The 27,415-nt window shown below is 45.2% G+C and overlaps 1 protein-coding gene, 1 non-coding gene and 1 pseudogene across 2 annotated transcripts; all 3 read left to right on the forward strand.

The window, feature by feature from the left end:
- The first annotated feature begins 7,437 nt into the window (after nt 1-7,437).
- LOC147341544 (vasculin-like protein 1 pseudogene) lies at nt 7,438-9,719 on the forward strand (annotated as a pseudogene).
- Nucleotides 9,720-12,142: 2,423 nt separating this feature from the next.
- Nucleotides 12,143-15,909, forward strand: RPL39 (ribosomal protein L39). Its single transcript, XM_086389829.1, has 3 exons — nt 12,143-12,513; nt 14,085-14,188; nt 15,633-15,909. The coding sequence occupies exons 1-3, from the start codon at nt 12,511-12,513 to the stop codon at nt 15,679-15,681; spliced, it is 156 nt and encodes a 51-aa protein (XP_086245955.1). The 5' UTR covers nt 12,143-12,510; the 3' UTR covers nt 15,682-15,909.
- On the forward strand, nt 15,055-15,188 carry LOC147341546 (small nucleolar RNA SNORA69). The gene has a single exon (XR_015159962.1). It is a non-coding gene; the product is annotated as a small nucleolar RNA SNORA69 (small nucleolar RNA).
- Nucleotides 15,910-27,415: the final 11,506 nt, after the last annotated feature.

Consider the following 27,415-nt stretch of genomic DNA (forward strand, 5'->3'; position numbering starts at 1 on the left):
TTGATGTACTCACTTCAACAAACATTGACTAGTCTCTGACTGTGTACTAAGCCCTGGAATTCAAAGACTCAAGCCTTTGTCCTTGAGGAACCATTGGCCGGCCAGTGGTGTCAAGAGACAACCAGAAATAACCAGAGCACAGTGCACCATGTGAGAAGGACTGTGGTGACAGCCTGGAGTGGGGATCTGCCCTTAGGCTGCCAAGTGTTGCTGAAGAAAATCCCTAAACCAGACTAACTGCTGAGACTACAGGAGGGCCCTCCCTCCTGTGAAGCAACTGATTGCATTTTTGCCTTCTTCAGATACAGGTTTGATTTCTTTAAAAATAAAGACAGGATGGAGACAGTTCAGACACTGGATATCTGAATATTCATCTAGCACCTCCTGTATGTTGGCACTAAGGCCATAGTTGTGAATAAGGTCCCTGCCCTCCTAATGCTGACAGCCTTGAAGAATTTGCTGCTCTGGTGGAGAGAAGTGATGCTAAGGGAAAATAGGCAGGAAAAGTTCAAGGAGCGAAGGTAGTGAGAATAGGTACCTACAGGGCAGTGAAAAAGGAGTGGCCTATACATTCATGAGGCTTTCATGCCTTCAAAATCAGGAACTATATCCCCTTGCCCAGCAGGCATATACAAAGTAGTCCTGAGGCAGTCATTTAACTGATTATAAATTAAGATCTAACTTGACCTTATCTTTAGTTCCATAGGAGATTAATTAGAGTTTTGTGGCCTTTTCTGGGTATATAGAAGCTCAGTGTTAACATGTTTTTATGGGGCAGTCCAGAATTTACTATCTCTGGGACTGTCCTCTACACCATGAAAATGTATTATGACCATTTATATCCTTACAAAGGAAGCAGGGAACAGATAAGCTGACATTTGGTGAATTCTTAGAAAGCATATACTGACAATATATAGGATCGGCCATCCTTCAAAATCTCACAGAGTTCATTTATTCATCTACCAAATACTGATTCAGCTCCTGCTATGGAGACATGGATAAATACATAACAGTTCATTGCTACTGTGGTACCTGATGTATTATCCACATTTCCAGACTTTAAGACTCTCCTCCACATCTCCAGCCCTGACTAATCCATCCCCTGGACGTCATCCAAAGACCCCAAGTATCTCTGGCCACAAAGTAAACTCAGGTTCCTCCCATCTGGTTTTGCAGAGGATGTGAACCACCTACTCACTCAGCACTGAGGATCAGGTCTGACTCCATCCTCACTCCCCACGGCCACTCAGTCATTCTGCCCTCTCCAGCCCTCTGTAGCCCAGGTTCAGGCTGCCATCATTCACGCAGCCATTTAGTCATTCACCATTTTCTGAGCGCACACCATATGCCATTCATGTTCTAGATTGTAGAATTACATCAGTGAACAAAACAGACAAACTTCCTGCCTTCATGGAGCTTACATTAAAGTGGAGAGAGAAAAGAAGCAAACTACTTATGGTTAGAAAGTGACAGGCACTTAGGGGGAAAAATAAATCGGGGGGAAAGGAGTATGGTCGTGGATGGGGGCTGAAAGACTTCCATGAGAAGATGACTTTTGAATAAAGAGAAGGAAATGAGATAAAGAAAAACCAGAAAAAAAGGATTCTGAAGGAGCAGTCAGTAAGATAGGAAGAAAACCAAGCCAAATGTGCTGTCCTGGAAGTCAAGTAAATAAAGCATTCTAAGGAGAGGTCAGCTAAGACAAATGTTGACAGGTCACATCAGATCAGAGAAATGAGGATTTCACAACACAGGGGTCACTGATAATCTCAGGACAATTTCAGCTTGAGTGCTAGGTGAAAACCTAATTGGACTGGGCTCCTGAGAGGATGGGTACCCTCTAGGATGGCTATAATTTTTTTAATAGAAAATAACAAGCATTTGGGAGGTTGTAGAAAAATTTGAACTATTATGCAGTGTTACAGGGAATGTAAAATGATACAGCCATTGTGGAAAACCCCACTAGTTACTCAAAAGGTTAAACAGTTACCATATGACCCAGCAATTCCACTCCTAGATATATATCTAAAATAACTGAAAACAGGTACTCAAACATACTGGCTTCCCCGGTGGCTCAGCGGTAAAGAATCCTCTGGCCAATGCAGGAGATGCGGTTTGATCCCTGGGTTGGGAATATAGCAACCCACTCCAGTATTCCTGCCTGGGAAATCCCACGGACAGAGGAACCTGGAGGACTACACTCCACGGGGGTAGCAAAAACAGTTGGAGACAACTTAGCAACTAAACAACTCAAACATAATTGCACACCAGTGTTATAGCACTGTTCATAATAGCCCCAAACACAGAAGCAACCCTACTATCCATCAACTGATAAATGGATAAACAAAATGATATGGCCGCACAGTGGAATATTATTTAGCCATAATAGGAAAGAAGTACTGACACATATCACAATATGAAAGAACCCTGAAAAGTTACATTATGTAAAAGAAGCCAGACACAAATGGTCACATAAGGTATGATTCCATTTATATGAAATGTCCAGAATATGCAAATCCATAAAAATAGAACGTGGTTGTCCAGGCCTGGGAGGAGAAGGGGACTGGAGAGTGACTGCTAATGGGCACAGGTTTCTTCTCGGGGTAATCAAAATGTTCTGGGCTTAAATACTGGGGATGGTTGTACTCCCTTGTGCATGTGCTAAAACCCACTGAATTATACACTTTAAAATGGTGATGTTTATGGTATATGAACTATAGCTCAAAAAAAAAAAAAGGATGGGGAGAGTAATTGAAAAGTACATACAGACAAATCTCACAGTTTTGTTGTAAAGGAAGGAAAACAGAAGTAGTTAGGGAGTTGTGGTAAAGACCAGGTTTTTGTCTTGAGTGGATTTTTAAGATGGGAGAAACAAACATGTATTTATCTGTGCATTGATGGGAACAATCCAGGGAAAAGCAGGGACAGAAAGGGAGAAGCAGCCAGAGGCAGATTTCTGAATAGGTAACAGGGGTTAGGATCCATTGTAGGAACAGGACAAAGGTAGAGAGGTTTGGAGTACAGTGCTGGTAGCTGGCATATGGTAGGTGAGTTGTGGAGTTCTCCTGTGATTGCTGAAGTTTTCTCAATGATTAGGAAGGAAGGCTGTCGCTGAGAGTGAGAAGGGAAGAAGCAGGGCTGAGACAGTCATCCAGGCCAACAGTGGACAAACTGGGGACCAAGCCTGGTCACTGCCTATTTGTATACAGCCTGCAAGCTAAGAATGGCTTTTGTATTTATGTTGTTATTTTTCAGTCACTCAGTCGTGTCCAGTTCTTTGTGACCCCATGGACTGCAGGATGCCAGACATCCCTGTCATTCACCATCTCCCAGAGCTTGCTCAGAGGCATGTCCATTGAGTCGGTGATGCCATCCAACCATCTCATCCTCTGTCATCTCCTTCTCCTGCCTTCAATCTTTCCAAGCATCAGGGTCTTTCCCAATGAAGTCGGCTCTTCGCATCAGGTGGCCAAAGTGATGGAGCTTCAGCTTCAGCCTCAGTCCTTCCAATGAATATTCAGGACTGATTTCCTTTAGGATTGACTGGTTTGTATTTATAACTAATGGAAAAAAATACAGAGAATAATATTTTGTGATATAAAAGAATTCTATGAAATTAAAATTTTAGTCTCTGTAACTAAAATTTTATTCGAACCTGATCACACCCATTAGTTTATGTACAGTAGCTACAGCAGCAGAGTTGACTAGCTGTAATAAACATCGTATGTCACCTGCAAAGCCTAAAATATTTGCTATCAGAAACAGTGTGCCAGCCCCCTGATCAAGGCCCTTTCTGGGACCAGGGGTCACCTGGGAAGCTGTCAGAAATGCAGACTCAGAACCTCTCATCTTGGCCTTCCCTGGTGGTACAGTGTATAAGAATCTGCCTGCCAATGCAGGGGACACGGGTTCAATTCCTGATCCGGGAAGATTCCATATGCAATGGAGCAACTAAGCCTGTGTGCCATAACTACCAAAGCCTGCATGCCTAGAGCCTGTGCTCCGCAACAAGAGAAGACATGTGATGAAAAGCCTGCACACTGCAACCAGAGAGTAGCCCCCGCTCACTGCAACTAGACAAAGCCCAAGTGCAGAAACGAAGACCCAGCTTAACCAAAAGGAAAAAAAAAGAGAACCTGTCGTCCATGTCCAACAAATTTCCCAGGTGACTTGTGTGCACACTGAATCTTGAAGAGCACTACTCTCAGAGAGCCAGAGGGTGGCTACACTGGGGGAGTGCAGAGCTGCAGGGCAGCACTGAGAGCCCACTGGAAGTCAGTGGTTGTGAACCTCAAGGGAGGCCTGTCGGTCTTCTTCAGCCTCATTCAGCTGCCAGAGGCACAGGCTGTCAAGGAGGTGGAGAACTGGATTTACCAGGGTTACAGTTTCTCCAAGCAAGTACAAAAAAGGGCAGGGTGTGGACAACTGAGTGGCTGATACAATTTAAGTGAAATAAGGAGGGAAGAGGAGGCATGGCGGGGCAGTGGAGGGAATAGGGAAAGGGTGTAGGTTCAATGGCTGAGTGGTCCTGGTGAGGTGGGAGCATCGTCAGTACTGGGATGCTACAGGAAGTTAGCTGCAAGGAGAGCAGAGAGTGGGATCGTTGTAAGGTTGAAGGCAGGGCAAAGGAACAAGAGGCTACAAGTGGATGCTGAATTCACCCGAAATCATGACAGGAACAGTGCTGGAGAGAGCAGCAGTGAGCCAGGAGTTAAGTCTGCAAGGAATGGGTGGGAGAGGCTGGGGGACACTGCAATGAAAGAGCGCATGGTTGTGCTGGGACTTGCAGCAGCGGCCCCTGTGGGTCTCCTTGTTTCCACTCCTTTTGAAGCTCTACTCTGAGAAACCCTCTTGGCTAGGCAGAAGTGCTTTAGGGGTTCCTCAAACAAGAAGTATCCAGGCCAAACACTGAAACTGTCCACTGCCCTGAGGGGCCTGTCCTTCTATTTTGTCTGTCTGAGGTATTTGAGTTCACTTAGTCATTCATTAGGAGAAGGCAATGGCAACCCACTCCAGTACTCTTGCCTGGAAAATCCCATGGACGGAGGAACCTGGTAGGCTGCAGTCCATGGGGTCACACAGAGTCGGACACAACTGAAGCAACTAAGCAGTAGCAGCAGTCATTCATTAAGCTTCCCTTGTAGCTCAATTGGTAAAGAATCTGCCTGCAGTGCAGGAGACCTGGGTTCAATTCCAGGGTCAGGAAGATCCCCTGGGAGAAGGAGATGGCAACCCACTCCAGTATTCTTGCCTGGAGAATCCCATGGACAGAGGAGCCTTGCAGGCTACAGTCCATGGGATCGCAAGAGTCAGACACGACTTAGCAACTAAACCACCAAACCAAGGTCATTCATTCATTCATCAAATATTTACTGAGCACCTACCATGTGTGAGGCACTATGCTAGGCTCGGGGAAGACAGCAGTGAACAAAATACATAATCTATGACCTCATGAAATTTACATTCTAGGGAGGGAGTTAGGCAATAAAGAAAGAAAAAAAGGACTTCCCTGGTGGTCCAGTGGCTAAGACTCTGTGCTCCCAATGCAGGGCACTCGGTTTCGATCCCTGATCCGGGAACTAGATCCCACATGCCACAATTAAGATCTCGCATGCTGCAACTAAAAGAATCCATGTGCTTAGTCAACTAAGACCCAGTGCATCCAAATGAATAAATAAAAATAATAAATATTAAAAATATTCATTTGGCTGCATTGGGTCTTAGTTGTGGCACGTGGGCATGCGGGGCTTAGCTGCTCTGCACCATATGGGATCCTAGTTCCCTAACCAGGGACTGAACCCACATCCCCTGCATGGGAAGGTGGATTCTTAACTGCTTAACCACCAGGGAAGTCCCAAATAATAAATATTAAAAAAAAAAAAGACTCCTCGAGTCCAATGCAGGGGACCGAGTTACATTTCATCTATAATTTTATCTTTGGATCCATGTAAAAGTATCTTTATGTTGAAATATAACACCCATACAGAAAAGCACACAAACCCAAAGTGTTCAGCTAGATGAATTTTCACAAAGGGAACACACCCATAGAACTAGCACCCAAATCATGAAATAGAATGTGTCCAGCGTCTCCTCTCCCAACAAGGACAACCACTATGCTGACTCTTAAAGGCACAGATTAGTCTTGCCCAGTTTTGGTTTTTTGACATAAATGGAATCATATAGTAAGCATGTTTCTGTGTCTGGCTTCCTTTGTTCCACATTAGTGGATGTTTGTGAGATCCATCCATGCCACTGTGGGTAGCTGTAGTTTGTTTATTCTCATTGCTCTATAGGAGCGGTTCACAAACATTTTAGTCTTTAGGACCCCTTTACAGTTAAAAATTATTAAGTGGGAAGACTTTTGTTATGGTTGTGGGCTCTCCACCTCTGCCAGAATCGGAAGCTGGGGACGAGCCCTCAGATGCCGTGACTCGTCCCTAAATGTAGCCCCTCCACTGCTCATGATAGATTCCTGTGGCCTTTTAAATGATTGAATAACAATACAAATGGATCCAAAGTGACTTCTCTACTGCAGCAGAAGATTCTTATTACCTTCCATTAATTCAATTTACTCTTTGGGAACGGACAGAAAGAGTGAAGTACAGAAAACTGAAGAGAAGAAAACCTCACTTTGGAACTTTCTCCATGACTATTCTTAAACCCTGCCTTTCTACTTGTTTTAATTTTGCTGTAAATTTATAAATAGTGAAGACCAAAGAAACAGAAAAAACATTTGGGAGCTTTATACAAAGAAATTTGCCTTTAAAGCTGCTATTCTTGGAGGGAAAAGCATATCAAGTTCCTATCTTTTTTCTTTTTAACAAGGTTTCTTACGTCCTTAGATTTTGAAGGATAAGACATAAACTCATACCTGCAGACTACTTTTACAGCTTAGATTTTGAAGGATAAGACATATAAACTCATACCTGCAGACTACTTTTACAGCTGTGTAAGAATAATGAGATTTGTAAATTAAGGGCTTTGTAATGCAGATGTTTTGCTACTAGAGTTGACTACTCAAAAAATCTTTTATAGCTCTTCAATGTTTTATTTTTGATCTATCACTTCAATGACATTATTTGACCAAACAGAAGTCATTCTGTCTTTCTAAGCTATGACCTTGTTGTGAACAGTATCTGTATTTACTGTGCAAATGTCCGTGCATTATCTATTTAAGCAACATCATAGTGCCATCACTCAAGGAAGTTGAATGAGGTGAACATTGATATAGCTCTTTCCCCTTCCCCCCATTTTTTAAATGTAACAAATACTTTTTATGTTCCCCTTCCCTTTCCCCCTCCCCTTTGGGAAACGTGTCAGGAACTAGATAGTTTAAGATGAGCAATTGAGGGGACTGAGAGATTGATCCACAAAGAGCCTGGCTTCTTTGTGCTTCATCATAAGGCATTCTGGTGGCCAACCTAAATTAAGTACCCTTTTAACAACAGAATCTCATGAAAATCCAGCTGGCAACTCAAGAACTTCAGGAAGCAGGACCACAGAGGTTATACTCTGGGATCCTGGTCATGAGGTTGGATGCCTCACCTTGTTGAAAAGAGACACTGGACCTAAATGGTGCAGCATGACTTTGTTCCTGCTTGGCTAAATTTCTCAACACCACAGTCAGCTAAGTCACCTACACTGACTTTCGAAAAACATGGAGAGCACCTACCCCAAGGAGATGGTAGATTTGGAGTAAGCCGTTGTAGACATAATTCCTCTGATGGCTTTTTCAACAATGGATCTCTTTGAATGACAGGAGGTTCTTGGCACCAGCCCTCCCTGTTCCGCCATGATTCTGTAGACTCTGGTGCCTCTAAGGGAGCATATGCTGGAATCATAGGGAACCTATCTGGTTGGCATGGCTCTTCACGAGGTTATGATGGCATGAGCCAGCATAGTAGGGGTGGCACAGGAAACCATCGCCACTGGAATGGCAGCTTCCACTCCCAGAAAGGCTGTGCCTTTCAGGAAAAGCCATCCTGCAGATATTAGGGAAGAGAATAAAGAAGGTAGAAAAGTTGCAGTTTGAAGAGGAAGACTTTGCTTCTTTGAATCCAGAAGCTGGCAAACAGAATCAGCCATGCAGACCTATTGGGACCCCTTCTGGAGTGTGGGAAAACCCACCTAGAGCCATGCAGCCCTCCAAAATGCTAGTCATCAAAAAACTTTCCAGAGAAGATCCTGCTGCTGCCTTCTCTGCTGCATTCACCTCACCAGGATCTCACCATGCAAATGGAAACAAATCGTCAACCATGGTTCCAAGTGTCTATAAGAACCTGGTTCCTAAGCCTGTACCACCTCCATCCAAGGCCAGTGCATGGAAAGCTAATGGAATGGAATGCAAATCAGGATCCCTTTCCTCTAGCTGAGAGTCTGTTTTTACCAGTCCAATCTCTGTTACCAAACCAGTAGTACTGGCTGCTGGTGTAGTTTTAGCCTCTCCCAAAGACAGCCCCGCCAGCACCACTCCCCTGAGATCAGCTCCTCTCGTCTGACCAAGTTGACCCACAGAACTACTGACAGGAAGAGCGAGTTCCCGAAGACTCTGAAGGATGACCAGAATGGAGACTTCTCAGAGAGCAGACAGTGTGAGAAGTTGGAAGATTCAGAGGACAACAGCACACCTGAACCAAAGGAAAATGGAGAGGAAGACTGTCATCAGAATGGTCTTGCTCTCCCTGTAGAAGAGGAAGGGAAGGTCCTCTTTCACTCTTTGGAAGCAGAGCACAGGTTACTGAAAGCAATGGGATGGCAGGAGTATCCTGAAAATGATGAGAATTGCCTTCCCTTCACAGAGGATGAGCTCAGAGAGTTCCACATGAAGACAGAGCAGCTGAGAAGAAATGGTTTTGGAAAGAATGGCTTCTTGCAGAGTTGAAGTTCCAACCTATTCTCTCCTACGAGAAGCACTTGCAGAGCAGAGTTTGAGGACTTGGCCATGGAGACAAGTAGCAGTGAGACATCTGATGACAATGCCTGAAAGTAGGCATATAAATGCTCACAGTTAAATCTGACCCAGTAAACTCAGCTTGTGTGTTTAGGGGTTATACAGAAGAAATCGTTCTTTTCCTTTTCCTATGTTATTGTTGAATACTTCATGCACAAGGGAAATAATCATATCCCAAAGAGAGAGTGAGCAATTGGCTTGTTTCGCTTTTGTCGTTGTTCTTCCCTGTTATCTGCTTAATAGAGAGAACTTTGTGTGGTGGGAAGAATTTTTAAAACACACACACATACACAAAGTATATATGGTGCAATGCACAGGTGGGAGCTGGCAGTCCTGAGTGAGGAGGAGACACTGGTTTGCAGCAACAGCTTCTACTACCAGCCCTTGGGGAACTCACCCCTGTGCTCAAGCAATCACTGTCAATGACAAAGTGACTACTGAAGTTATAATTGTATTAAACTAATGCTAATAATTTGGATATTTTATTTTACTTCTGGCTGCTCAGGTCATGTTAGCCCTTAACCAAGCATATGTGGTTTTTTCCCTTTCTGGGTACAGCTATGAAATATTTGGATATAGGAAATATTGTGTTGTTCTTGCAGCCTTGATATTCAGGGTGGATTGTAAAATATAAATTTTTGTGAGATTTCAAAGATTAAGATTATTTTGATAACATTATTTACAGATTTAAAAGATGTGGTTATCACAAGTCAGTTGAGGGGGAAAACTACTGCATAAAATAACTTGGAATAAATATTTTGCATCAGTTTGGATTGTCTTGTGTAAGAACTATATTTACTTTAAAATTAGATGAGTGGATTTAGAGGTCTGAGGAAAATCTGAATTCAGACACACCTGTTTCTCCTTTTAGCAGATACGTTTTTGATGCAGAAAAACATGTTCAATAAACTACCAGTAATAAAACCAGAAAAAATTATTAAGGACTCCAAAGGGCCTTTAGGGCTTCCCTGGTGACTCAGATGGTAAAGAATCCGCCTGCCAATGCAGGAGACCCAGGTTTGATCCCCGGATGGGGAAGATCCCCTGGAGAAGGAAATGACAACCCACTCTAGTATTCTTGTCTGGACAATTCCATGTACAGAGGAGCCTGGCGGGCTAGAGTCCATGGGGTTGCAAAGAATCAGACATGACTGAGCGACTAACACTTTCACAAAGGGCCTTCATGTGGATTATTTCTATCGACTGAACTGAACTGAACCGAACCGAACCGAGTCTCTGAAACCCCACAGAACACCCGTGAGAGGACAAGAGTAAAAGAAGCAGATGACTTCTTTGTATTATTATAAAAATACTTTGACCCTGCAGGCCCTTTGAAAGGGGTCTTAAGGATCTCCCAGAGTTCCCTGGATCACACTTTGAAAACTGCTGCTGTACAACAGCCCTTGGTAAATATACCACACTTTACATGTTCAGTTGAAGATAGATAGTTTCCTGTTTGGGGTTGTTAGAAATAATTTTGCTATAAACAATTTAGTACATGCCTTTTTTCAAATAAAAAATATATATATATATATTTACTTTTTAAAGCCACACCCTATGACATGTGGAACCTTAGTTCCCTGACCAGGGATTGACCTGTGCCCCCTGCATGCAGCACAGAGTCTTAACCACTGGACCACCAGGGAAGTCCCAGTACATACTTCTTGATGCATATTTGTTCACCTTTCTGTTGGAGAAACATCTAGGAGAGGAAATGTAGGGCCATATAGAATGTAAGTGGAACCATGGAAAATACTTACATGATTAAAAAACAAAATTAAATTTACAAAAACAAATTTTTTCTTCATCCATCTTTTTTCCCTCCTAACTTGGGAAACAACTGTTGTCCTGATGCTCTCCAGCCTGCCCACTGTGTCCGCTGAGACCCCCACACTATTAAACCTGGGTTTCCCTGCATCTTTAATGTCTCTCCTTCCTGCCTTCCTCTCCACGATCTACCAGAAACCACCAACTCCTTTTTATTTTTTGGCTGCACTGTGCAGCATGGGAGATCCCAGTTCCCCGACCAGGGATGGAACCCATGCCCCCTGCATTGGAAGTGCAGAGTCTTTACCACTGGACTTCCAAGGAAGAAGTCCAAGAGAGTATTTAAAGCCATGATATTTGGTGAGGTCACCAAAGGAGAGAGTGTATATAGAAAAGAGAAGAAGTCCAAATCTGAACCTCAGGGCTCTACAATGTTTAAAAAAAAGAGATAGAGAGAGAGATAAGGAAGTGAGATAAGGAAGAATCAGCAAAAGAAACTCAGAAAGAGTGGCATCCAAGGTAGAAGGAAAACCAGGCAGAACAAGTGCCCTATGAAGCTGTAAGAATTAAAAGAATGATTTATATAAGCTCTTAGCACAGTGTCAGTCACACTCTAAACCTGAGGAAATGGTAGCTATGATGATGAATGAAAATTCATGTATTAAAGGCTTATCTGTTGCTCCTTCTGGCCACCAAAAATAAAATACTGGCTCTTAAATAAATAATAAAAATCTAAGGTGAGAAGCCTGAGGTCTCACTTGAATCAAATGTAAATTTGTATGAGGGTCTGAACCTAAACACTGCTGCTGCTGCTGCTGCTAAGTCGCTTCAGTCGTGTCCGACTCTGTGCGACCCCAGAGACGGCAGCTCAACCCGACCCTGGGATTCTCCAGGCAAGAACACTGGAGTGGGTTGCCATTTCCTTCTCCAATGCATGAAAGTGAAAAGTGAAAGTGAAGTCACTCAGTCGTGTCCGACTCTTCGCGACCCCATGGACTGCATGCAGCCCACCAGGCTCCTCCATCCATGGGATTCTCCAGGCAAGAGTACTGCCAAGAAACAACTGTTGTTTAGTCGCTAACACGACTCCGTGCGACCCCAGGGACTGCAGTCTGCCAGGCTCCGCTGTCCATGGGATTTTCCAGGCAAGAATACTGGAGTGGTTTGTCATTTCCTTCTCCAAGGGATCTTCCCCACGCAGGGATCCAACCCTCATCTCCTGTATTGGCAGGCGTGTTCTCTGCCACTTAACCACCAGGGTAGTCCCGCAGAGAAGCAGGTGTGGGTGAAAATCCCACTGGCCCTCCCTGGTTGGGCGTTCCCCGCCCCCGCCCCCGCCCCTGCCCCCGCCCCTTCGCGTGCTCCCTCCCTAGCCGAGGACCGAAGTCCCTTGCGCTGGAACATGACGTCTCCCCCGCCCTCTTTGGAGACAGCCCCGCCCCCTTGCTCCTCCCGCCTTCGGAAGGGTTTCTCCCTTGGCATTTATCGTGGACCGTCTGCCTCACCCATGACACAAGGTGCCCCTGGCACACTAACAGGCTCCTGAGGAACCCAGTTACGGAACTGAAGCAAAGCAAATTCCATTTCGCACGAACAAGCGCGTGGGAACAAGCGTTTCCCACGGTCTAACGGGAGCGTGGGCAGAGAGGAACCGCCAGAGGGCGTTGGTTGGCGCACAGCGTGACCTACCCAAGCCCCGCCCCCGGCGGCGCCTTCTAAACACGTCCTTCCGCTCACTTCCTCCTCTTTTCTCTTCTCCGCCATCCTATGTGCGGTTGAGTTCTTTCCTCACCATGGTAAGTCCATCCGTTGCCATCGATTCTGGGGTGGCTTTCCGAGACCTGAGATCTCTGCTAGCTCCCCGGCGCCGCGGGCTGCGTCGAGGTGCGGGACACTTTTTAAGGCCTTTTCCAGGGGAGAAGGGAGTTTGGCTTCGGCTCCAGCCTGAGGGCCTGGCGGGAAGCGAGCGAGCTAGCACCTAGGGAAGGGCGGGCTGTGCCGGCCCCGCAAGGTCCGAGAGGGCCCTCTCTGTTCCAGGCCGCTACTCAGGCGGGCGGGGATTCCCGTTTTTCCCAGAGCGAACTGTGTTTCTGGGGCAAGAAGTCGAAGGGGCATCCCAGAAACTGGCCCGACTTCGGGATGTTGTCAGTGACACGCGGGATGTTTCGGTCATCGAAAAGGGAAGGTGGACTGCTGGTTTTCGAAGACTTATTAACTTGGGGGCCAGAATCCTTCGACTTGATGAGATTATAGGACTTTTTAGCCCTTTGTTCGGGAATTTGAACGTTACCCCGTTTAAACTCATGGGACAAGGGGTGATGCGGCGTGAATCTGTGTGTCATTCGGGCGCTTTTCGTAAAATGCTAGCTGCGTGCGGATTTTTCCTGTGGGAAAAACTGGGTTTTTCCTGTGATAGTACCCTGGAAAATTTTAACTGTATATGCTTTTAGGTGTGGAGAGGATCGGTATCTGGTGTTATACAGTTTTATTAACAGAAATTTACAGTTGCTGCTATGAGCTGGGAGAGAGGAGTGTAGTCTTTTCCTTTGTAATAACGCCTGTTATGCAAGGGTGTGTTGGGCCACATCGGGCAGACAAACAGCACTCAGGACATTTCTCTGGACTCTACTGCACACCGGGGAGGGAAGTGTTTGGATTAGATGACCAATAGAGAAGGAAATGGCAACCCACTCCAGTATCCTTGCCTGGAAAATCTCATGGACAGAGGAGCCTGGTGGGCTGCAGTCCATGGGGTCGCAAAGAGTCGGACACGACTGAGCGACTAACTAGATGACCCAAGTTCTTTATGAAAGCCAAAAAACAGCGGGAACTTGGGAAAGTGACATTTTAAGTAGAGTTAGATTTAATACCAAGATGGTCGGTGAGCTGGAACAGATCTGCCAAATGTTAGGGACTTTGTGTAAGGTGTTTTTTCTCTTTTTGAATGCACCGCATGGCTTGCGTGAATCTTAGTTCCCGACCGGGGATCGAAGCTGGCCCCTTGCGGTGTAAGCACAGATTCCCTAACCACTGGCCCGCCAGGGGATTCCCAGTACCCGGTGTACAAAACAGTGCACTAAAGCTGGTTGACTTGCAAGTTGTTCGTGAAAACCATGTGCTCTAGTCCCAGTCTTCAGTGATTGTGGTCCCCTCAGTCCTAGGGTGACAGCAGGGAAGACTGGAACACACCCTGGCCTTGTATCTGCCTCGGGAGAAGTGAGGAACAAAGCAAGGGGCAGTGATGGGTTTAGCATTGAGAGGGTTTTGGGCATGTGTTAAGCATTTGAGTATTTGTTGGATTTAGAGAGTTCCTAATTTTTGAATAAGTTCCGGTATTTCTGTTAAATTAATTGCATTTCCTTCCCAGTCTTCTCACAAGACTTTCAGGATCAAGCGATTCCTGGCCAAGAAACAAAAGCAGAATCGTCCCATTCCTCAATGGATTCGAATGAAAACTGGCAATAAAATCAGGTAAGGACACACTCCCCCACCCATGTGTTTTGTTAAATTTAGGATTACTTTGGGTGCACAGTTGAAAGTTACATGCAGTTTTATTAATCTTGTGCCACCATTCTGCAATTCTTTTTTTTTTTTTTTTAATGTGGTTCTGGGTTTCTGAACAGCAGCCAGTCCACAGCTGGGCTTAGGGGCAGACACTCCTCCAATATTTGTAAATTCCCTGGTTCCTTTCCCTCTGAACCAGAGCATAAGGTGGCTCTCTCATTACACATCCCAGTGAGAAGATCAGAAAGTGTTTATTTTTTCTGAAGATTGAAAGATTTGCTTTCCCCCACAGAATTGAACTGATGGTTTTAAGAGAAAGACATTACTAGAATTTCTCCAAAGAACCTCTAAGGTCATCTAGGTTAACTCTAGACAAAGCTGGATATCAGACTCTTTCAACCAAAGTATTTTCAAAGCATTTTTAAGCTGACACTGTAGGGTGGGCCTAGCAAGTGAGTCCTTGCCAAGATAAACACTGAAGCCCATGAGTGCAAGATTGTGAAGCTAGTGTAGAAGTCTGATTTGGTTGTATGGCAAATAGATGTGAAGACCAAGGTTGAGATGTGAATTGTCAGGGCTAAAAATGAAGGCCCATTTCCTTAGTTTATACAGCCAGTTAGACACTGGGAAATCGCCACCCACTGTAGCTTTATAGGCCAATTAATTGCAACCTTTGGTTTACTGTATCCCATCCAGTGATGGTAGGACCTGCCTTTGTAGTTGTGAGAAATGAAAGAAATGTATGTAAAGCTCAGTGCATAGCTCAGTAGGGGTTGCCTGCAATTATCAGACACTGGTCTTTTGCTCTGTGGTCTAACTTTTAAAATGCAGTGAAAGCAGGTTGCAATTACAGTGCTTTCTTTTGTGGAAGTATTGACATTATCCTGCTGAAAGAAAATCTGTGTTGATCGTTTTTTGATTTTGCCATTTATGGGGGTAAAATCATGACAGATTGACATGAACAGTTGATGGCCTTTGAAGTGACTGAGGATATTAATGTATTAACGTTGTGCAAGAGCTTTTATGTACATGTAACCCATTATGTAGAATGACTGGTTTGATCTAGTTTAGTACTTGGGGTTATATATCTCCGTCTGGGTCTGCTCCAGGTCTGTTGAATCAAAAGTAAGTGAGCTTCTCTACTACTTACTCCCAGTAAAGAACGAGTGTGTTTTCCTTAGCCTGGAGTCATTTTGAGAGGTAAAAAATTGATTTGACTAGTTCTTTAACACATCTAGCAAATCATTTTTTACTCTCCAAAAAGAACTCCAAACTTGCTAAAGAAGGGAAAATGGAACCCTTTGCTTTCAAAGACTTTTTTATGGTACTTTTAAGGCAAAGTTTATGGTGAGTAAGAGCAACTAATTTGAGGTCAGACTGCCTTTGTAACTTGGTATTTCCTTCTGTGTAGGTACAACTCCAAGAGAAGACATTGGAGAAGAACCAAGCTGGGTCTATAAGAAGCAAGCTGGGTCTATGAGAAGTGGTCTTAACATGTGTGGCACACATGTTAAGACCACTTTTTTAAGCAGCCAGATCACAATGAAAACATCACTACTGTAATGCTTGGCCCATGATGTTATTTCCTCACTATCAGTCTGAGACCCAGCAATAAATATAAAACGTTGGAATTGTTATTGTATTATATGGTTTGTGATGACGTACTGAATAAATACTGTCAGTTAGGACATGGGCCTGTCCAAGGATAGAAATGTTCTCTAGCTACCAAGTACTTAGAAGTACAGCTTGTAAAATAGGAACTGGCTTTTAAAAATTTTGTTGTCTTATTGTTCCCTATAACTAGCAGCTCTTACACCTACTGTTATAGGAAGTACACGTATGTGTCATCCTTGAACCTGAAGGCAGCACCTTTTTAAAATAAACCGTGGGGGGAGGGGTGCTTGCCACAAGACATGCAGGATCTTAGTTCCCCAACCAGGGATTGAACCCACTTGGCTGCCAGGAAAGTCCCATAAAAAGCATGTTTATATGCTATTCTATGATGTGGACCAGGGTTTGGCAAACTGATCTGCCTGTTTTTGTATGGTCTGTGAACTAAAGTTATGCATTTTTAAATGGTTGAAAAAATCAAATGTTTTTGACATTTAATAAATTCAAGTTTACCTACCAGGCATTATTCCTAGGTACTTGGGATTAACCAATGGATGGATAGACAAATGTATGTTAGGCTAGTAATAGGCCAATATATGGGCCATAGCTACTGTCTGGGAAAGATGCATGCTCAATTACTCAGTCGCGTCTGACTCTTTGGACCCCAGGTGCCTCTGTCCCTGGGATTTTGCAGGCAAGAATAATAGACAGGGTTGCCATTTCCCACTCCAGGGGATCTTCCCCACCCAAGAATCAAATCTCCTGCATTGGCAGGCAGATTCTTTAATCACTGGAGGGAGCTAAAATGCCCTAGTTACCTGTGGAGTTAGGCTGGGACTGCAGCAGGGCAAGGGGGATCCTGTTGGTGTTATCTGCCTACCCAGTTTGTACAGATCCTGTGCTGGAGCAAGCCAAGAAAGCAAGTGACAGGAGCTGTCAGTGCAGCAAGTGGGGGCAGTGGCCACACACAGCCAAGGGGTCCCTGACTTGGGACCACACTAGGAGGCACATGACCACAAGGACCACTGTGCTCACCAGAAGTTTTAGCTGCTACTGTTAAGTCGCTTCAGTCGTGTCCAACTCTGTGCAACCCCATAGACGGCAGCCCACCGAGCTCCCCCGTCCCTGGGATTCTCCAGGCAAGAACACTGGAGTGGTTTGCCATTTCCTTCTCCAATGTGTGAAAGTGAGGTCGCTCAGTTGTATCCGACGCGACCCCATGGACTGCAGCCTATCAGGCTCCTCCGCCCATGGGATTTTCCAGGCAAGAGTACTGGAGTGGGGTGCCATTGCCTTCTCTGAGAAGTTTTAGAGTGGCTGCCAAATAACCAGCCTAGGAACATGGGCGCTACCGACAGATCTTAGAAGCACATTTTCTAGTTGATGAATCCTAGGTTTCAAATATTTCTTCTTAGTGCATCAGTCGTTGCTTTATATTCAAAGACAGCTGCCACTGTGTGAACAGCAAGGAGAGGAACTTGATAACAATTGACAGTCATGTGATGGAAATTACTAACCATTTGGGCTTCTCTGGTGGCTCAGAGGTTAAAGCATCCCCCTGCAATGCGGGAGATCTGGGTTGGGAAGATCCCTTGGAGAAAGAAATGGCAACCCATTCCAGTATTCTTGCCTGGAGAATCCCGTGGAGGGAGGAGTCTGGTAGGTTACAGTTCATGGGGTTGCAGAGTCAGACACAACTGAGCTACTTCACTTTCACTTTGGAGTCTTAGGGATACCTCAGCCTTACCAATCAGAGTAGGTGGGAATTCCTGAAGCCCAGGGAATCTGTGAAAAAGCTAAGGTCACATGGCAAAGGGAGCTTTCTCTACAGACCTTAAAAAGGAGGGTTAAAGTTGAAAGAGAAAATGATAGACATTTTGGATAGGTTGGTTGGCCGAGTAAAAGGGGTTTGTTTCTTTTGAGCCTAGGGTTGGACAGGTCCTGGATCCAGTGGCTCCACACCACCTTGTTTAGTCATACCAGGCTCTACGACCCCATGGACTGCAGTGCCAGGCTCCCAGTATTTGTTCTCTCCATGGACCAGATCCCTTACTTCCTGAAGGGAGGAATAGGAGCTTTGAGACGTGTAGGACTTAACATTTACTTTTAAGAGGTGCAGTGTAAGATCAGGTTTTGAAAGACAGTCAACCCTGTGGTGACCTAAGAAGCAGGCAGCAGCAGAGTCGTGGCCAAAAGTTGGCAGTCTGGAGGAACAGGACTACAGAGTCTGCATTCCAGTTCTGTTGGTGCACCAGCTGTGAGCCTCAGTGTCATCTGCAACATGGGGCCAATGGGACCTCCCTCAAAGGGCTTTGAGGATGAAGTAAATAATGCACAGAAGCAGTTGATTCAATGACTAGGGAAAGGGAGAATAAAGGGGAGCAGAACTAAAACTTTTGGTGTGGGCTGTACTCATGGTCAGTCACTCAGTCTGACTCTTTTGGGACCCCATGAACTGTAGCCCACCAGGCTTCTCTGTTCATGGGATTTCCCAGGCAAGAATACTGCAGTGGGTTGTCATTCCCTACTCCAGGGGATCTTCTGACCCAGAGATCAAACCTGTGTCTCCTGCTTTAGCAGGTGGATTCTTTACCACAGAGTCACCTGGGAAGCCTGGATAAAGCAAAAATAAGACACAGGGACTGAAGATGGTGGGAAGGGGCAGGTTGGCATGGGGGAATCAGGCAGAGCTGGTGTGGAATTGATGCTGTATATCAGCCTTTAGATACAGACCCGTTCCCTTCTATTTCCAGGATTTGCATTTGGAGTAGAGTAATCCCTTGAGGACTTGGAAAGAAAGGAATAGGGTGACTAAAGAGCTAAAATCCTGGGCCTTACACTTGCCTCTAGTTGAATCCCAGCTCTGTTCCTGAACCAGAGATCCACTGGAGAAGGGATAGGCTACCCACTCCAGTACTCTTGGGCTTCCTTTGTGGCTCAGCTGGTAAAGAATCTGCCTGCAATTCAGGAGACTTGGGTTGGGAAAATCCCCTGTAGAAGGGAAAGGCTACCCACTCCAGTATTCTGACCTGGAGAATTCCATGGACTGTAAAGTCCATGGGATCCCAAAGAGTCAGACATGACTGAGCAACTTGCACTTTAAGGATTGAATGGTAATGTCTGTAAAGGATCAGTTCTACCAGATAATCCTCCCATTTTACAGATTAAAAAAAGTGAAACAGTTCTCAAAATTTTCCCTGGCAGTCTAGTGTTAGGACTTGATGTTTTCATTGTGGCGACCAGGGTTAAAAAAAAAAAGAAAAGTTACACAATCCTCATTCCTGCTAACAGCCACTAACAGTTTGAGTAACTTATGGCAGGTGACTGCTCTCAGCAGGAATGTCAATGAGAACCAGGTTGAACAGGGAATTGATTTTTCTTGAAAAGAGCAGGGTGAAATATTAACCATTTACACTTCCCTGAGAGTATTTTAGCCCAGAGAAGCAAACATGAAGCCCATGCTTATGTAAAATGAGTATTTGAGGAGCCAGAAGCAAGTACGACCTGCTGGGTATTGCAGTCGAGAGCATGCCGTGAGTCTATGCCTGTGCATGTCACATATGCCCATCTGGGAATGCAGGGAGGGAAGGTGGCAGACCCTCAGAAAACCAATTGATCCTTCTTCATTGGGAGCAACTTTCCCCCTCAGGGGACGTTTGGCACTGTCTGGAGACATTTGGTTGCAAAATATGGGGGGAGGGGAGGTGCCAGTGGCAGCTAGAGGATGTTTAGCCAAGGATTCTGCAGAGTCGGACACGACTGAGGTGACTTAGCATGCACACATGTTGCTAAACATCCTTACATCCATAGGATAATCCTCTACAACAGAGAAGTATGTGTGTGTATACATGTGTGTTCACGCGCACTCAGTCGTGTCTGACTCTTTGAACCCCATGGACTGTAGCTTGCCAGGTTCCTTAGTCCATGGAATTTTCCAGGCAAGAATACTGGACTGGAGTGGGTTGCCATTTCCTTCTCCAGGGGATCTTCCCCACCCAGGGATCGAACTGCGTCTCCTACATTGGCAGACGGTCTCTTTACCACTCTACCACCTGGGAAGCCCACAACAAAGAATTATCTGGCTGAAGATGTCAATAGTGCCGAAATTGAGAAACCGTGGTTTAATAGCACTGCAGCCAGCCAGAGTCAGCTTCTTGAGACAGATGTGCTGGGATCACCACTCCCCCCTCCAACCCTTCACACTACTCTTGGGAAAAATCTCACTCTTAACATGGCCCCAAAGGAGTAGGGGTGGCTCCCACCCTCTCTTCACTCAAAGTTGGATCCAGCCGCACCGGCCTCTGGGTCACTCAAAGCACAGCTCCACCCAACCTCAGCCTTCCCACTGTTATTCCCTTGACTTGGAACATTCTCCCCCTTCACCCGGTGAACTCCCATTCATCCTTCAGATCTCAAGCTACTTTGCACCTTCGGGCGGTGACCTTCCCTCACTGCCCCTCTCCCCTCAATCTACTCAGGTCCTGCTGCTTAGTACCTCTTAAATCACCCCTTGACTTTCTGTCCCGATTGTAACTGTAAAGGTCTATATGTGGTTAATTGATGTCTGTCTCCCTCACTTGACTGAGCTCTACAAGGATAGGTCAGTCTTGCTCATTGCTGATTGCTTTTATGTACCAGCATCTGGCATAACAGAGCTGCCCAATAGATATATTTGTTGAGTGAGGAAAGCAGGCACTCAGTAAATTTGTTGAATGAATGAGGAAAGGGACACATACAGGAGTAAGAGCAGTACAAAATGTGTGCCTTGACGTGTGTTTACAAGGAGTGAAGGACGGATGACTTGCCTGGGGAGCTGGGAAGGCCTCACCCAGGTTCGCAAAGAGGCCAGTGGTGTGTGTGCACGTGCATGCATGGTAGCTAGGCAACTGGGGTTTAAGGTGCTAGGGGACGAATTGGAGACTCAGGCACATCGTGAAAGCTCAGGCGTAACTAGTAGGGAAAGGTGAGAACTTCCCAGCACTCACCCTCTGTTGGGGTACCTTGTCACCACACACTGCGGGGCCGACGCCTGCCCTTGAATTCTGGTCACTGACGAGGCCACCTAGAAGCAGCAGGACAGGACTCACCTGATCCTAAATGGAACTGTGTTCTCCGGACCAATTTGAATAATTTAGATTCCAGCAGAGCTGATAATACAGATATTTTAGAAATGTTTCATAAAGACAAAGATACCTATCTTTGAGTGAGAGAAATGATAGAAAAAACGCACCAAAAAAGCCAACACCAACAGCACAGGCCAGGCCAGAGGCATTTTCTAGAAGAAGCAAAGAAAAAGAAAGTTAACAACTCTCTCCTCTTAACAAAACACCAAAACTCCCACTACTATCAATACTGGAATTACAGGCCATTTAAAAAAAATTCTCTTGAAATACAACATATACACAGAAAAGTGCCCTTTCCCTAAGCGTGTACCTCGAATTTTCACAGCGTGAATCCAGTTGTGTCACCACCACCCAAACTGTTTAAGTTTGCTCTTTTCTGTGAGTATTTTCAGAGGCTTCCAAGAATACTGAGACATGGGAAAGATGACATGTCAAGGACACCAGGGATAACCCTGAAACATAAATCTCTGAGCTGTGGGATTTGAAAAAGACATACCTTTTTGACCTGAGACCAAATTCTTTGCTTTGGGTTGTACGGAGTTCAAGCTAGAGTCTAATGTTTCCTCTCTCCAGACACTCAGGGACGAGTCCCAGGTTCTTATCTGGAGCTGCTTGTTCTGCAGGAGCCTTTGTAGCTGCCTTACACACACCCTGGCACCTCTTTCTGAGAGTTCTCTGAGTCACTTATTTGGGTGGGTTCCAAACAGCAAAGGGTAGAGGTAACTTTTTCTGTTGTTATCAATTCATTATTGTGGTTGTAATAAAAAATTTTTGTGTAATTTTTGGTCACACTGTACAGCATGCAGACTCTTAGTTCCTGGTCCAGAGATCAAACCTGAACCCCTTGCAGTGGAAGCATGGAGTCTTAACCACTGGACTGCCAAGGAAGTTGCTGGAATAAAAAATGTTTAAAAAAGAAAATAACTGTAGGGGAAACTGAATGCAAGGTATATAGGAACTTCCTGTAATATTTTTGCAACTTTTCTATAAACCTAAAACTATTTGAAAATGGACCATTGATTTTAAAATAAAATGGCCAGCCATACACCTAAACCTAGGGGTGAAACTGACTGATTAAGCATGCGTTTGAAAGCGCTCAAGGAGACATGCTGATGGGCGAGTGAGTCCCTGGTATGTTTATAAATCACCAAAGGCTGTCGAGCTCCACCAATGATGTCTACATCATAAACAACTACCTTAAGGCGGTGACTACTCGAGTTAGTTCCCCATTTGTTGGCAGAGGAAACATACTGTTTGCTGTTTTTTTTTTTTCATAACCCTCTGGGTTGTGCTTTGGTTAATTGCATGGAGACTGCAGAGTGACAGGGAAAGCTCACAAAGCATTGCAGCTGGGCAGGTCTGGGTTTATATCATGTACCTTTCATTCACTACTTTAGGGGAGTTACTTAAGCTCCCTGAGCATGTATAAAATAGAAGTGAGTAAGTGTCTAGTCTATTGCCAGGACTTAGTAAATGGTAGCAATCATGTTCGGAGAAGGCAATGGCACCCCACTCCAATACTCCTGCCTGGAAAATCCCATGGACAGAGGAACCTGGTAGGCTGCAGTCCATGGGGTCGCTGAGGGTCGGACATGACTGAGTGACTTAACTTTCACTTTTCACTTTCATGCATTGGAGAAGGAAATGGCAACCCACTCCATTGTTCTTGTCTGGAGAATCCCAGGGACGGGGAGCCTGGTGGGCTGCCATCTATGGGGTCGCACAGAGTCAGACACGACTGAAGTGACTTAGCAGCAGCAGCAGCAGCAATCATGTTTCAGAGTTTCTGGTGTAAGTATTAGTTGCTCAGTCATGTCCTACTCTTTGCGATCTCATGGACTGTAGCCCACCAGGCTCCTCTGTCCATGGAATTCTTCAGGCAAGATACTGGAGTGGGTAGCTATTCCTTTCTCCAGGGGATCTTCCTGACCCAGGGATTGAACCCGGGTCTCCCTCATTGCAGGCAGAAGCCCCTCCTGGTATAAACCTTTAACCAATATTTTTTCTTCTTTTTTTCTTTTTCGTTCCTTCCTCCCTTCCATCCATCCTTCCTTGTTTCTATCCTTCCTCCCTGCCCCCCTCCTTCCTCTTTTATTTTTTGACCAGATTGGGGAGGGGATGGACAATATCTGTTTCAGCAGAAAATAACAGAAAGCTGACACTGGTGTAGACGTTCAGGTGCAAACTGAAAACTGAAAGTGAATGGATAAAAAATAAGCTGCTATAAGACTTGTTAAATTAGGGAGAAAGTTGAAGTCTGGAGCCCAGTGCTAAGAAAACAGTAAACAGTCCCAAGAAGGTGAGGATGTTCATCTCCAAATAGGAACAGGGAAGAATAACCTTCATTCATTTAACAAATATTTATAGAACATTTACATGTGCCAAAGAGTGTGCCAGCTGCTGGGGTTACAGTGGTGAATAAGTGACACGTGGACGCTCCTGAGGGATCTCATAGTCTAGTCCAGTGGCCACACATATACCCTTACAAGTTTATTGATTTAATACTTATGTGTGATTCATGCTTGTGTTTTTTTTTATAATAAGTGCATTTTAAAAATGAATGTCATAACCCACTAATAAGTTGCATCTGCAGTTTGAAAAACACTGATGTGAACTGGGAAGTAGACACATATACAGTGTTATAAGTGCAATGATAGAGAAGTATTCCTCAGGGTCAAGGGAAGTATTCTGAACTCACATATTTTTAAAAAGTTTGGTTAAGGCCGATGCCAAAACAGTATATGTCCCTAGTGTGAGATACATTTTTGCATCTTGAAATCACCAAAGTGACCCTCATATGTTTGTAATATGCATACACATATATTTAGCATGTAATTTGGGGACCCCAGAATGGCAACATTTTATACAAACAAAAGCTTTGTGTTTTAAAAGACACCTTTTCACTCACATTTTGAAAAACACTAGAGATAGTATGTTTTTCCATTATCAATTGTCGGGTAACAAACTATCCCCAAACAGTGACCTAAAAGCAACATTTTGTTTCTGTAATCATTTTTACTTTGTGGGTTGGGAGCTGGGAAGTGTACTCCCAAGCTGGCTTTTACACTCACATGTTGGCTGCCTGGGTGTGTTGCTTGGCCTTTCTCTCCACATGGCATCTGAGCCACCAGGCCTCTCTGTGTGGCTTGGGCTTCTCACAGTGTGGTGATCTCAAGGTAGTCAATTGCTGAGGTTGCAGCTGGCTTGACTGAGTGTTCCAGGAGACAGGAACAGGAGCTGTTGCCAGTCTCCAAGGACCCAGAAACTGACAGGAGGACCAGCTTCCCGGCTTCTGACCCACACAGTCACACGGGACCCTGTGCTTAGTTTGCTGCTCTGCTTTTGTGATCTTGAAATTCTTAATACATTTTTTGGTGGGATCTCTCATGTTCAGTGTGGGCTCTGCCCAGTATATCTCTCTGGCTGTATTTTATTGGTCTAAGCATGGAGCCTACCTGAACTCAAGGGAGGGGGATAGAGACCCCACCTGTCATTGGGAAGAGTATCACAGAACTCATATTTGTCTTTACTCAGTCACAGCATGGCAGGAGAGAGAGCACGGGAATACTGGAATCAAGAAATCTGAGGGCTTTCCCTGGTGGCCCAGGGGTTAAGAATCTGCCTTGCAATGCAAGGGACACTGGTTTGATTCCTGGCTGGGAAGGTCCCACATGCCTTGCAGCAACTAAACCCATAAATCACAACCACTGAACCAGCACTCTAGAGCCCAAGAGCTGCAATTACTGAGACCATGCACTGCAACTACTGAAGCCTAAAACCCTAAAGCTCCACAACTAGAGAAAGCCCATGTGTGGCAATGAAGACCCACCACAGCTTAAAAAATTTAATAAATAAATCTTAAAAAAAAAAAAGAAATCTGAGGCCTAGTCCCAGTTTTACAGCTACAACGAGCCTGTTACTGACAAACCATGTCACCTTGAGGACTTCAGTTTTCTGCCACTCAACATGAGGAAGTTGGTTCGAGAATCATGAACCTCTAAGGCCACATTTGTGACTCTCTAAATGTATATCTGATTCATTAGAAAAAGTGTTTCCACAGTGCTCACCAAAGGGAGCATGGGAACAGAAGAGAAATGAGCTCCAAAGGGAAAAAAAAGCCTGCAGATCTAAATTCAAGCCTCCAGCCCCAACTTGTTCATTCTGCAAATACCTAATACAGAAGCAGACACAGGGTGCTGGGTGCTGGGCTGCAGTGGTGAGCCGTATCAACAGGTCCCCATCTTCACAGGCTAACGGTCTGCAGGGGCGGGCAAGTGTCCCGACCGCCAGGGACCCTGATGCTAAGTGCTGTGGTGAGGAAGGCACTGGGTCCTTGGGAACCTATCCTGCACATGGGAGGGAAGGAGGGGCTGAGGAAGAGCAAGCTGAGCCCCCAAGGCCAAAGAGGAATTAGATCTGGTGGGTGGAGTGTGGTGTGTTCATATCCTACACAGAGGAGACAGATGGTGAAAAGGCCCAGTCACGAGGAGAACTATTTTAGGGACTTGAAAGTCACTCTGTGTGGCAGAAGTATGCAAAGGGGACATCCTTGGGGGTGGTGGGAGAGGGTGCCAAGAGGAAGTAGTGATGAACGAGGAAGCTGGAGAAGAAGTAGAGGCCAGATTACTAGGAGACCTGACACCTTGAGAGACAGATTGGATTGCATCTTGAGGCCCAGAAAAACACTGAAGGGATTGAAACTTGACAGACGCCTATCTGGTTTGGGTTTAAGAAACCACTGAGGTTAGTGTGTGGAGTGCTGAGATCAGACTGGCTGGGGATGGGGCAGGATTGGCTAGAAGTAGACTAGTGAGAGGCTGTGGTTTGTCATCTGGGTGAAAAAGGATGGTGACCAGCATTAGGGCAGAGGCAGTGGAGACAGAGTTACATGGGCAGAGGAGAGATTTCCTTGAATCAACAAGACTTGTGACTGAGTATAAGTGGAAGAGGAAGGGGGAGGTGGCAAGGATGACACCCAAATTTCTGGCTTAAGAAGGTGGATGGTAGTGTCATTTGCTGAGAGGGAAAGACCATGAGAATACTGTTCTGCTGGGAAAGTAGAGTGAGTAATCAAGCTGGTTCAGTTTGGGGTCTGCATCTAGCTTGGGATGGCTGTAAGCCTTTCAGGTAAAGGTATTCCATAGACAGCTGGAGAGTGAAGATGCGAGTCAAGAGAGAAATGGAGAAAGCTGTTGGGTTTTTTTTTTACCTGAGTGACAGCTTGTTTGAATAATGATATGAAGGGCCCAGAAGGGAAGAAGTAGGAGGACTGAGGGGACTGTATGCAGTCACTGAACCAAAGCTCCCAAGGGCTGAGAAGTGATGAGTCAGAACTCAGGATTTGGGGTTTGTCTTACAGACAAACAGACTCCAGGAATTAAGAGGTCAGACTCCCAAGTCTGGGTTGGAACACTTCATTCTATTACCTTCTGACTGTGACACTTTTGGACAAGTCACTTGCTTTCCTTGAGCCTCAGTTTTCCTTGACTACAAAATGGGGAAATTATGAGAACCTACCTCAGAATTTTGAGCGTGATGATTAAAGGAGATAATGCATGCAATATGTTTGCTGTCAACTAAAAAAAGCCCCCCTCCAAAAGAAAAAAAAACCGTCCCACAATCTAAAATATGTGAATTGTGTTTTATTTGGGGACATTCAGTTCAGTTCAGTTCAGTCGCTCAGTTGTGTCCAACTCTTTGCGACCCCGTGAATCGCAGCACGCCAGGCCTCCCTGTCCATCACCAACTCCCAGAGTTCACCCAGACTCACATCCATCGAGTCAGTGATGCCATCCAGCCATCTCATCCTCTGTCGTCCCCTTCTCCTCCTGCCCCCAATCCCTCCCAGCATCAGACTCTTCCAATGAGTCAACTCTTCGCATGAGGTGGCCAAAGTACTGGAGTTTCAGCTTTAGCATCATTCCTCCCAAAGAAATCCCAGGGCTGATCTCCTTCAGAATGGACTGGTTGGATCTCCTTGCAGTCCAAGGGACTCTCAAGAGTCTTCTCCAACACCACAGTTCCCAAGCATCAATTCTTCGGCACTCAGCTTTCTTCACAGTCCAACTCTCACACCCATACCTGACCACTGGAAAAACTGAAAACTATAGCCCAGGAGACAGACTCTCAGAGAGCTCTGAGGAAATGTTTCAGAGAAATAAGGGAGGAGCCAGGATATATAGGAGAAAAAATGGGGGGAAATGTAGTCAAACAGGAAAAGATTACTGCTAATCACACAAAAACATCTCAAGTTAATGATTTTAGTGCTTTTCTCTGTATGGGAAAACGTGGGTGTGGGCTATAGAAGTCATTTCTTAGATATGCCTCTTAACTATCTAGGGCCAGTATCCAGTTTCTCTCTCTCCAGAATTCTCCTTGGGGTGCGCCGTCAAGGCGTCTTCAGTGGCTGCTGGTTTGATGGCAGGTGACATTTTATTTACTAAAACGGCAGGCAACATTT

This window comes from Bos grunniens, chromosome X, assembly GCF_055505025.1.
Source record: "Bos grunniens cultivar Pamir isolate PY7600 chromosome X, Bosgru_T2T1.0, whole genome shotgun sequence".
Taxonomy (NCBI): domain Eukaryota; kingdom Metazoa; phylum Chordata; class Mammalia; order Artiodactyla; family Bovidae; genus Bos; species Bos grunniens.